Genomic DNA, 12,007 nt, shown 5'->3' with positions numbered 1-12,007 from the left:
TAGGGACCTCCTCTGTCTTGTTCACCTCTCTCTCTCTCCACTGTCTAGAACATGCCTTACACCAAGTAGGTACCCTGTCAGTATGGGTTCGAAAGAATGGGTGAGGGAGCAGTGACTGTATTGTGAGGGTGCCAGGCACTGAAGTAGCTGCTTCAAGAAGCCATTCATATGGTGGGCGTGCATCTGTCAACCTTGTGCCTTCCATTTCAGGCGAAACCACTTCAGCCTCCTGTTACAGAAAAGCAGGGACATCAGTGGAAAGAGTCAGATCCTGTGATGGCTGGAATCGGGGAAGAGGTAAAGTCGTTCCTACAGATTTTTTCCGGCAGGAGCTCTGACTGTGAGACTGGAGTGGCTCTGAGTGCAGGCTCATGCGTGACCGTTTTGTTCTGGCATTTGGCCATGGTGCGCCCTGGAGCTGCATGCTGTGAGGGACCAGGAGCAGTGACAGCACAGCGGCACTGTTCAGACTGAGGGCCTTCCTCTTGCTCCCGCAGATTGCGCACTTTCAGAAGGAGTTGGGAGAGCTGAAAGCCCGGACTTCCAAAGCCTGTTTCCAAGTGGGCACTTTGGAGGAGATGAAGATGCTGCGAACGGAATCCGACGACCTGCACACCTTTCTTTTGGAGATTAAAGAGACCACAGAGGTCTGTGCTTACTGACGTTCTTCCTGAGTTGAATTGCACTTTAAAAAAGTTGCTCTCCTAGCACTCCATTCTTCAAGGACCCCGGTATTGTGTGGGGTTTTTTTTGTTTTTTTGTTTTTAATAGAAGCATGAGTAGTTTACCTAGGAATGCCCAAGTTCAGGTCCTATCTTCAGCACTTAACAAATTATGTGTCTTTAGGCAGGTTCATGTAGCTACTCTAGGTTTTAGTTTTCTTATATAGAAAATGGAATAATAACAGTTTCTATCCCATTGACACATACCAGCCACTCCATAAAAGTCTATTATAGTTACTAGTTTAGGTATATTTGAAAATTTACCATATTTTATGATAAATTGTTAGATTATAGTAAAGAGGTTTACGAGCATATACGATATAAAAATATCAAGTATTACTGCTGATTCTCAAACCATCCTGTTTGGTAGGTGCTATTGCTCTGTGTCTCTTGCAAGTAAGGAAGCTTCAGCGTAGAGAGGTGGAATGATTTGCCCAAAGCTACCCAGTTACCATATGCCACACCCGACTGTCTGCCTCCAGAGCCCTGCTCTGAAAACTCTCCTTGGAAAGAGGAGAGTTCTCCAGGGTGTTGGCAGTGGTTGTCTTCAGGCAGTGGGACTCTAGGTACGACCAGTAGCTTTTCTTACTCTCTGAGTTTCTGGTCATTAGAACATGTGGTTTTTAATGAGGAAGAAAAAATAACTTTAAAAAAGTGAATATTTGTGTTTTTTCTTTCCAGGCAGTGAATTTCTTTTTTGTATGAATTTCTTTTTGTGTACTCACAGGTGCATCACGTAAGCTGTTTGAGAAACACCAAATAGTTGTCCTTGATCCGGACAGAAAGGTTTGTTTCTCAGAAATGCTACTCTCTGTCTCAATATGGCCCTTGTACCTTTTCTAGTCTCTTCATGGAGATATCAGTGCCCTGAAAACAACTTTACTTGAGGGCTTTGCTGGTGTGGAAGAGGCCAGGGAACAAAATGAGAGGGACTGCGACTCTGGGTATCTGCACTTGCTCTATAAGAGACCCCTGGACCCCAAGAGCGAAGCCCAGCTCCAGGTAGGAGAATCCAGCCCAAACGAGCTGTTTAAAACCAACTCCTGCAAGTCATTCTCCTTTGTCAGTCTTGATTCGGATGCCTGCCCTTAGGAAATTGTTGGTTTCCTGTGAATGATTTGCCCACTTTCCATAGATGTCCTTGGCTGTGGCCATGAAATCGGCACTTCTCCACTTGATGTTTTGTAGAATTAAAACTAACATTAGAATTCTTGAGTAAACTGTAAGCTTGGTAGAAGGCAAACCATTGAAAAAAAATAATACCTAAAAATCAAAATGATGAATAATAAGGTTTCATGTCGCAACTACTCGTTGAGCGCTAAGTAACAGTGCTGGCTGTGTTTTGCACATGATTTCTAGACTTCAAAACCAACTGCTCTGCAAGGTGAGAGTTACTATCCCATTATACAGTTAACGAAGTTGGGCCCCATGGTCTAAGGAGCTTGACCATGATGATGATGTTAGTTAAGAGTGAACAGTTGGAAAGCTCCACCTGCTGGGGCTCTTTCCTGTACACCATACTTCAGCAGAGTCACTTCTCTCATTGATTTATGATTATTCTTATTCTTTGTTGTAGTGAAATCTGGTTTTTGTTTTCATCTTTCAATTTACTGAAAATTGTTGCATCACAAGCTTTAGCGGGGTTACCTCCTCCCTCCTCGCGTTTGCCCAGAGTCCTGGTGGGAGAGGGTGCACAGGTGGCCGCTCTGAACTTCCTCGCCTAGGATGTGAGGTCTGTGAGTGTGATGAATCCCCTCCTGCCTCAGGGAGTTTGAGACTGCAGACTCTACACTTTCTGCCATTTCCATCCCATACCTGGTAAACTGACCGATGGTAGGAAAAGGAACGAAATGATCCTTGTCCTGGAGAGGTTGAGGAACCCCCACTGTGTCCTCAGCCCTTGTGCTGTTGCTGGAGGACTGTGGGTATTTACTGTCTTAGCAAGAGAGAGCAGGCTCCCTGCCTGCCAGTCATCAAATGACCACCTCCATGTTGCATCGAGATACACTTTGTTCCTTCATGCATTTTCACCTCTTGCTCTGTGTCCAAACGAAGAGAAAAGCATGCAGCTTTGGGGGAACACTTTCCCCATTCAAAAGGAAATGCTTTTCTTTTTTTCACAGTACCAAGTAGATAATTATAGCTAGCATTTACCAAGCGCATACCACGTACAAAAGAAGGATAAGGAGGCACATACTGGAACGGTGCAGGTGTCCCCGTGAATAAATGCTGGAGCCGAGTCTGGTGCAGGGCCTGTGCCTCTTCACCACTGTGCCACGCTGTCCCGTCCCTGCAGCTGGATAAGTGGTGGTGGAAAAGGGAACATGTGAACGTGGGATCCGTTGCTATGGCAGTGCAGATGAGGGAGCAGCTAGGCCACAGAGAAGAAGTAGCTATGACAGGCCTTAAAAGAGAAGTTGGCTTGTCGGGTAGACAGAGGGCACGCAGAAGCAGCAGTGCCCACGAACGCACGAGGCGCGGTGGCACTTGTGCTCAAAGGAGGCCTCCCTGCAGCCATCCGAGTAGTGAGCTGCAGGTTGTACTCGGTGCTAAGGTTACTACTGCTTCCTGGTATCAGCCTGGCTCCTTTTATTTTATTTTATTTTTTATTTTTTCTAATTTAATTTATTTGCGAGAGGGAGAGAGTGCACAAGCAGGGAGAGTGGCAGGCAGAGGGAGAAGCAGACTCCCTGCCGAGCAGGGAGCCCGATGCGGGGCTCCATCCCAGGACCCTGGGATCATGACCTGAGCCGAAGGCCGACGCTTAACGACTGAGCCACTCAGGCGTTCCTGATTTTTTATTATTTTTATTGTTTTTTTTAAGGAGATCACTGCGTCAGCAGTTAAATGCATTTGCAATTTTTTTTTAAAGATTTTATTTATTTATTTATTTGACAGAGAGAGACAGCGAGAGAGGGAACACAAGTAGGGGGAGTGGGAGAGGGAGAAGCAGGCTCCCCGCGGAGCAGGGAGCCCGATGCGGGGCTCGACCCCAGGACCCTGGGATCATGACCTGAGCTGAAGGCAGACGCTTAACGACTGAGCCACCCAGGCACCCCAGCCTGGCTCCTTTTAAAGGACAATTTGCTCTTTTCCACTCGGGCCATATACCCTTAGTCAAGAGTAATTTTGAAAATACAGTTAAATACAGTAAGAACTTTGTACAGATGTAAAAACTTATTCCCAGTGCATAGCACATTGTCTTCCTTTGTATACATGTTTAATGGAATGCTTCACCTTTATTTCACTTTTAATTTTTGAGAGTTAGGTTGTGTAGCCATGCAGGTGAACACCAGACTGAAGTTTAAAGAAAATTACTGCAGGCCTCAAATAAATAGGTGTGAATTTTAGTGAATGGTCAGTCCCATGTCTAGTGCTAATACTATTCTTTGAGAAGAGATGAGTTTTTCTCAACTGGTAAGAAGACTTCAGTGTCCCGTGCTATGAATACATAGGTTCAGAATTATTTTCAGCACTTTTGTAGGATAATTTTGTCTGTATTACAGTTAATTTCATGGGTGGGAGAACAAAAGCTAAGTGGATGTGCTGTTGGAGCAGCAGAGTGCAGTGGAAAATTCCTAGAGCGTGTTGAGTTGCTTTATAGGAGCCGACAAATGAGAATAAGCAACAGCATGTTCCCTGGAGCCCTAGGCCGGCACACCCAACCTGCTTCCCTGTGCTTTGTAACCGCCCCTCTATCGCAGTTAAAAAGGTTGAGTTCTATTTTTTTTCTTTTGCTTTAATTAATTATAATTTAATTGTAACGTTCTAATGATTATATTAAAGCCTCTTGTGTTTTCCTTTTTTCGTTATGGTTCTCAGTAGAAAAATATTGCAAAATTATTTTGATTGTTTTGATACACCCTCCAAGCTACTGAAAAACTTAGTCATTTGCCTTCTCGTTTTTTTCTTGTAGGAAATTCGGCGCCTTCATCAATATGTGAAATTTGCTGTCCAAGATGTGAACGATGTGCTAGACTTGGAATGGGATCGACATTTGGAACAAAAGAAAAAACAAAAGTGAGCGAGGCCTCTCATCCGCCACGGGTTGCAGGAGACACTGCTGTAGCCTTTTTAACAGATAATTTAGGGGCACTGATTAAAAACCCTACAGTTGTTCATTCTCTTTGACCCAGTCACTATATTTCTGGAAATTTGTTCTACAGAAATAATAGCAACATTTGCAACAGTTCACATAAAAGAATTTATATTGCAGCGGAATATATGACAGTGAAAAATTGGATTCAACCTAATATCTAGAAGCTAGAGGAGTGGCTAAATAAGTCCGGTCACAGTTTTTCCTTAATGCGGAATACTGTGTAACCACTGATTCCCCCCCCCCCCAAATATGGAAGAAAGAGGTAAGACAAAAATCAGACTGGATGATCTCAGTTTGGGGGTCTAAACGTAGAAAAGAGGCTAGAAATAAATCAGTCACAATATTCAGTTATATCTTCGAGGTGGGATTAAGAGGAATTTTTCTTTTATACTTTTCTGTATATTCCAAATCTTCTTGTTGAGAAAACATTCCTAATTAGTGTGGATAACTTAGAAGGAAGAGAGGGAGAAAGGTGCAGGAAAGCCTTGTACTATCCTGCTCTTCTGTCCCCGGCTGTTTGGTTGTATGCCATCCGTTTTCCTGAAGGAGTAGAAAGCAGTACATCGTGAGAACGGTGAAGGTGCCCACGGGAAAACCGAGAAACAGATCAGCCCTCACAATGCTTGGCTTCTGAAACACCTACACTTGATTAGTGTGATTAGCCCTGTAAGGAAGCAAACCGGGAAATGATCTGTTTACTTGCTATTCTGTGGGATCACAGAACTTGTAAGTGGGACAAGCTGGGTGTGATGTCAGGGGCTGGGCTAGAATGTGCTTAAAATTCAGTAAACAGAATCTAGTATGTCATATTGTACCACACGGAGGAAGGCTTTGTACCTGACCTGAGAGCCTCAGTTTGGAGCATAGGTAGGGGAAGGTAGAGGTGAGCATCGATGCTGCAGACGCTGGGCAGGGGGAGGATTCTGTGGCCTGGGCAGTTGGGCCCCATTAGAGATTTCACAGCTCACTGCGCTGGTTCTGAATTCATGTTCAAGCGCATGGGAGGGAATGGCTTGACCTGACAGCAGGAGCCTTCTGTTCTGCATGACTGATGGATTTCTCTCTGCTAATTAATAAGTTAGGCTTCCTCAAAAGTGTATGATGCTAACAGAGAAACCGGGCTTTCTTCCCCGTTAACGACAACCATGGATTTTCTGCTTCACATTTTTTTTTTTAAGTTCCTTTTCTGCAGAGTTTTAAGTTCATAAATCTGTAGGTTTCTAGCACATCTCTGTTTTTAAGTCCATCTAAATATTATAGCCTACTGAAATGCCTTTTTAAAAATTTATGTTGAACTGTCCTGTCACCAGAAAGAAAGGTGCTGTTGTTCCTTTCTTGTGTTAGATCTTTTAGGTGGGTACCTCCCTGTTGCTAAATTGAGAGCTTATCCCAGTGTTTCTTAACAGCACTCTGTAGAAATGACTGATTTCCATAGACCTCTAGTGGACCCCAGGGCTTTTTTTCTTGGTGTAATTGACATGCAGGAAAATAGACAAACCCTAAGTATATATAGCTAAACGCATCTCCCCCTATCCCCACTTTTGACTCTGTCTCCCACCCTTTTCTTCCCTGGAACCTCTGTGAGATTTTGTCTGATGATGCTATCCTTTGCTACAGGCCCAGCCTGCTTAGCCTAAGCTTCTCCTTCCTCATTCTGTATTATCCTTGTAAAGCTTTCATCCCCTTTTTATGTTCTGGTTAATTTCCTGATGCTGCCTGTCCACCGGGGGTTCTCCATTTTATTCTTTCACTGTTAGAGTTGTAGTACTTGCACCATTCACGTCGAATTCTTTCCTCCTTACTGTCAACAGGCGCTTGCTTGTGCCAGAGCGAGAGACATTGTTTAACACCCTAGCGAACAACCGGGAAATCATCAACCAGCAGAGGAAGAGGTTGAATCACCTGGTGGACAGTCTCCAGCAGCTTCGTCTCTATAACCAAACCTCCCAGTGGAGCCTTCCCTCGGATGTCACCTCCCAGAGCGGCACTCAGGGGTGTGCAGGGGAACCGGCCTGTCAGTGCCACTGGCACTCGATGAATGTGGTTGAAGGAACAGATAACTATTTGGGAGTCAGGTGCAGAAGTGCTAGAGTAGTTCAGATGTGGGTTTGAAAGTGACTCTGCTGTCACTTGTGTGATCCTGGTCAGGTTCCTCACCCTCTCTTGATTCTCTGTTCCTTTGCCTAAAAAATGGGAGTAACAATACCTGCCTCAGGGGATTATTGGAGAGTTAAATTAAGCATGCCAGATGAAACGGGTACCAGCGGATGATGGCAGATCCTATAGAAATGGCATTGTTCTTTTGAAAATTAACTGGTAGAATTAGGTTGACTAACGTGTCTAGAAGCTCAGACTTGTCATTTTGCTTGAGTAGAAACATTCAGACCTGGCAGTTAGACAGTTTACTCCTGCAGTTACCAGGGTGATTTTATGTTTCTGCCTTTAGGCTGAATGTGTACCTTCTAATTGCCCTTTGTGCTAAAGCGCTGTTAGTGCTGTGTTTGCCCCGGGTTAGGGAGGTATTGAGATTGTAATCTCTTTCCTTTTGGATTGGCTATGTTGATTGGTCAGATTTCCTGTTTCTGTATTGGGGAGGCTTTCATCTCTGGCATTTATATTGGGAGATTTCTCAGGTCTTAGTTGGTTTGTATGTAACACGGTCCTCTTTCAGTTTTGACAGTGACCTCGAAAGTCTCCGTAATGCTTTATTGAAAACCACCATAGAATCCCACACCAAGTCCTTGTCCAGAGTGCCAGGTAAACACATTCTTCTCGCTCTTTAACTCTCTAGGTCCTCTTCTATTGACGTCTTAATAACCAAGTCTTAAGCATTTATGGGTTCATGAATTTCTTGCAGCTAAACTGTCCCCCGTGAAACAGGCACAGCTGAGAAACTTCTTGGCCAAGAGGAAGACTCCCCCAGTGAGATCCACTGCTCCAGGTAAAGGGAACTGGTCCTGAATTTTTTAGCATCAAACATGCAGCACCTGGTATGGAAGTAGGATGGAAGGAGTCTGTATGTATCTGTGTCTGTGTGTCCCTTTAGTTCTTAATAGGAAATAGAGAAAATGTCCCCAGAATCTGTTGTCCCTCTGAGTGTTAGAGTAGGGAGCAGTTTATACATACCGGACAGGGCAGTTCAAGGTGGTTGCTGTGGTTTTGACACTGTGTTCTGCAGTCCTTCAGTTATATGATGGTGGTTCCCAAGGGTTTGGAGGAGGCTGAGCTGGCGCCAGGGACCCAGGCCTCTGCTTTGTCTGGAGATGCTTTACTTGTCTCATTTGTATGGGGTTTTGAGTAGAATTGCATTGGGGCTGGGGGGGGAACTATGTAGGAAAAAAAGCAAAAAACTGCTGATAAGGGAATGATGGCACAACACACTTGTGGAAAAGAAGCCCATGTGACTAATGAAAGAGAATTTTGTCATTAAATTATCTACATTATTATCTCAATTTTCTTTTCAAAAAATACTTGTCACGTGGGGCACCTGGGTGGCACAGTCGGTTGAACTTCCGACCCTTGGTTTCGGCTCAGGTCACAATCTTGTGGCTGTGGGATCGAGCCCCGCCTTGGGCTCTGTACTCAGTGCAGAGTCTGCTCCAGATTCTTTCTCCCTCTTACCCCTCTCCCTGCTTGAGCATGCTCTCTCTCTCAAATGAATACATCTTTTTTTAAAAAAATATTTGTCAGGGGCTCCTGGTGGTTCAGTCGGTTAAGCTTCTGCCTTCGGCTTGGGTCATGATCCCAGGGTCCTGGGATCGAGCCCTGCATTGGACTCCCTACTCAGTGGGAAGCCTGCTTCTCCTTCTCCCTCTGCCTGCCGCTCCCCCTGCTTATGCTCTCTCTCTCCCTCTCTGTCAAATAAATAAAATCTTAAAAAAAAAAATACTTGTCATGTACAACTTCATACATAATCCTGCTTTGCTTTAGTGCTCATATCTGCTTTTTTCTTTGAAATTCTGTTTTGAGTTGAAACTTATTTTTTATACCAACAACAAATGCTTTTTGGTAATTAAAATAGCAGAAGGAAATTTAATCTTACTGTACCATGATTTATTAGTTTTTCTATAATCATATAGTGTTGAGTTAGGTAAATAGTAGTAATAGATAAGGGAATTTTTTTTTTTTTTTGAAAGTAGTCTCCACACCCAGTGCAGGGCTTGAACTTACAACCCTGAGCTTAAGACCTGAGCTGAGACCAAGAGTTGGACACTTAGCCAACTGAGCCACCCAGGTGCTCCAACAAGGGAATTTTTAACAGCCTTTTCTTAAGTCCAAAGAATATATTTTCTTCGTGTGTATTTGGAAAAATAGAGAAAAGTCTGAAGAATAGAAAATAACTCTTATCCCTCAATCTGGGTATGTCATCAGTTAGTTCATTTTGGTTTACTCCCAAACTTTTTTCTTTGCATACATAAATTTGATTTTTTGAAAATGAGATTGGGACTATAACATTCGTAGTTCTGTGTCCTCACGGTTTCTTAGTATGAAACAGAAAGTAAGTGTTGGTGAGGATGTGGAAAATTGGGACCCTCATGCACTGTTGGTCAAAATGGCGCAGGCACTGTGGAAGACAGTTGGGTAGTTCCTTAAACAATGGGAAAGAGGGTGCCTGGGTGGCTCAGTTGGTTAAGCAACTGCCTTCGGCTCAGGTCATGATCCTGGAGTCCCAGGATCGAGTCCCGCATTGGGCTCCCTGCTCAGCAGGGAGTCTGCTTCTCCCTCTGACCTTCTTCCCTCTCATGCTCTCTCTCTACATAAATAAATAAAAATCTTAAAAAAAAAAAAAACAATGGGAAAGAGAGTTACCATGTGATCCAGCAAATCACTCATGGGTAGGTACCCAAAAGAACTGAAAACAGGGACTCAAACAGATAACTGTACACTCATGTTCACAGCAGCACTATGCACAGTAGCTGAAAGGTAGAAGCAAGCCAGGTGTCCATCAACGGCTGAATGGATACGTGCAATGGGGTATATATGCACCTTAAAAAGGAGGGAAATTCTGATGATATGCTACACTGTGGATGAGCCATGAGGACGACATGCTAAGAGAGATGAGCCAGTCACAAAAAGACAAATGCTGTATGATTCCATTTACATGATGAGGTCCTTAGAGTCGTGAAATTTACAGACACAAAAAGAATGGCGGTTGCCAGGGACCAAGGGGGAGAGAATGGGGGATTATGTAGACAGGTACAGAACTGTAGTTTTATAAGATGGAAAGAATTCTGGAGATGGATGGTTGCACCACAGTGTGAATGTACATAAAACTGGAGAAGTGTACACTTAAAAAATGGTTAAGGTGGGAAATTTTCACGTTTTGTGTATTTTGCCACAATAAAAAAAATGGAAAATTTTAAAAATTGAAAAATAACTTTCATGAGCCTTTCCTCTGCCTTCTGTTTTCAAATATTGAACATAGGCCTTCTAATGACTGCACACTATTTCCTTGTATTAGGAGTAATTTACTTACCCAGTTCTGTTAAGTGTTAATCTTATTGCCAAGATTTTGCTCAGAACATCTTTGTTCACAAAACTTTAACCACGTCTCTGATTTTATCTTTGTAATAAATTCCTAAGAAGTGAGATTTATGTAATTTATTTGATCATTCAACAAATATGATTCCCTGCTTTGTTCCAGACACTGGTTAATAAGAGAAACAGTCTCTGACCACATTAGACTTTCAAATAGGAAGATAATACAGACATTAAGCAGAAACTGCATATTAGACTCAAGCATTTAAATCTAGGAAATGTACTATAAAGAATAATTCAGAGCATATAAGCATATTTAACTTTTTAAAAAAGATTTTATTTATTTGAGAGACCCAGCAAAAGAGCACGAGCAGAGGAGGGGCACAGAGGGAGAGGGAGAAGCCGACTCCCCGCCGAGCAGGGAGCCCGATGCGGGACTCGATCCCAGGACCTGAGATTACAACCTCAGCTGAAGGCAGCCACTTAACCGACTGAGCCACCCAGGCGCCCCAAATCATTTAACTTTTAAAGGCCTGAACTATAACACATGTACAGAAAAGAACACAAAAATGTCCATCTATGTAACCTCTACCGAGGGTAGGAAACAGAACCTTGTCATTGCCAACTTCCTAGACCCCCCTTGTGCACCCCAGTCTTCCAGCTCCCAAGAGGTACCACTGTATGGACATATATGAAAGTATGCCTTTGCTTTTGTTTGTTTTTTTTCTTTTGATATTTGTAATTTTTACTTGCTATTTTGAAAAATTTCAGAACTCTAGCTGCAAGAACAATAGTGAGCACCCACTTACCCTTCACCCATATTTCCTAGTAACGTTGGTCACAATTAACTTTATTTTTCTCCTCTCTACCACACATGCTCACATTATTCTTATTATTTCTAATATATTAAGTTTTTTATCTTAATTCCAGTATAGTTAACATAGAGTGTTATATTAATTTCAGGTGTACAATATAGTGAATCAACAATTCTATACGTTACTCAGTGCTCATCAGGATAAGTGTCCTCTTTAACCCCTGTCACCTGTTTCACCCAATCCTCCACCCTCCTACCCTCTGGTGACCAGCAGTTCGTTCTCTAAAGAGTCTGTTGCTTAGTTGGCCCTCCTCTCTCCTTATTTTCCCCTTTGTTCATTTTTGTTTCTTAAACTCTACATATGAGTGAAAATCATGATATTAATCTTTTTCCGACTCACTTTTTCGCTTAGCACTATACTCTCTAGACGCATCCATATTGTTGCAAATGACAACATTTCATTCTTTTTTATGTCTGTACGCACACCCCACATCTTCTTAATCCATTCATCTATTAATGAACACTCGGGCTGCTTCCATAATTTGGCTATTGTAAATAATGCTGCAGCACACACAGGGGTGGATGTATCCCTTTGATTTAGTGTTTTTCTTTGGGCGAGTACCCAGTAGTGCAAATTCCTGGATTGTAGGGTAGTTCTAGTTTTAATTTTTTGAGGAACCCCCATACTGTCTTCCACAGTGGCTGCACCCGTTTTCATTCCCACCAACAGTTCACGAGGGTTCCTTTTTCTCCACATTCCTCACCAACACTTGTTTCTGGTGTTTTTTATTTTAGTCATTCTGACAGGTGTGAGGGGATATCTCATTGTAGTTTTGATTTGCCTTTTCCTTATGATGAGTGATATTGAGCATCTGTTCATGTGTCTCTTGACCA

At 43.0% G+C, this 12,007-nt stretch overlaps 1 protein-coding gene across 8 annotated transcripts in view; it reads left to right on the top strand.

The window, feature by feature from the left end:
* The window catches only part of NUP214 (nucleoporin 214), a 101,618-nt gene that overhangs the window by 25,760 nt on the left and 63,851 nt on the right, over positions 1–12,007 (top strand). For all 8 annotated transcript variants that reach the window (XM_027614895.2, XM_027614898.2, XM_027614896.2 and 5 more), the window contains 7 exons: positions 211–297; positions 498–647; positions 1,566–1,724; positions 4,639–4,742; positions 6,633–6,815; positions 7,493–7,578; positions 7,679–7,762. In XM_027614895.2, coding sequence (XP_027470696.2) covers positions 211–297; positions 498–647; positions 1,566–1,724; positions 4,639–4,742; positions 6,633–6,815; positions 7,493–7,578; positions 7,679–7,762 — 853 coding nt within the window. The remainder of the gene's footprint in view (positions 1–210; positions 298–497; positions 648–1,565; positions 1,725–4,638; positions 4,743–6,632; positions 6,816–7,492; positions 7,579–7,678; positions 7,763–12,007) is intronic.

This window comes from Zalophus californianus, chromosome 13, assembly GCF_009762305.2.
Source record: "Zalophus californianus isolate mZalCal1 chromosome 13, mZalCal1.pri.v2, whole genome shotgun sequence".
Classification (NCBI taxonomy): domain Eukaryota; kingdom Metazoa; phylum Chordata; class Mammalia; order Carnivora; family Otariidae; genus Zalophus; species Zalophus californianus.
The sequence above is the reverse complement of the archived record's forward strand: the minus strand, read 5'-3'. Positions and strand labels throughout refer to the sequence as shown.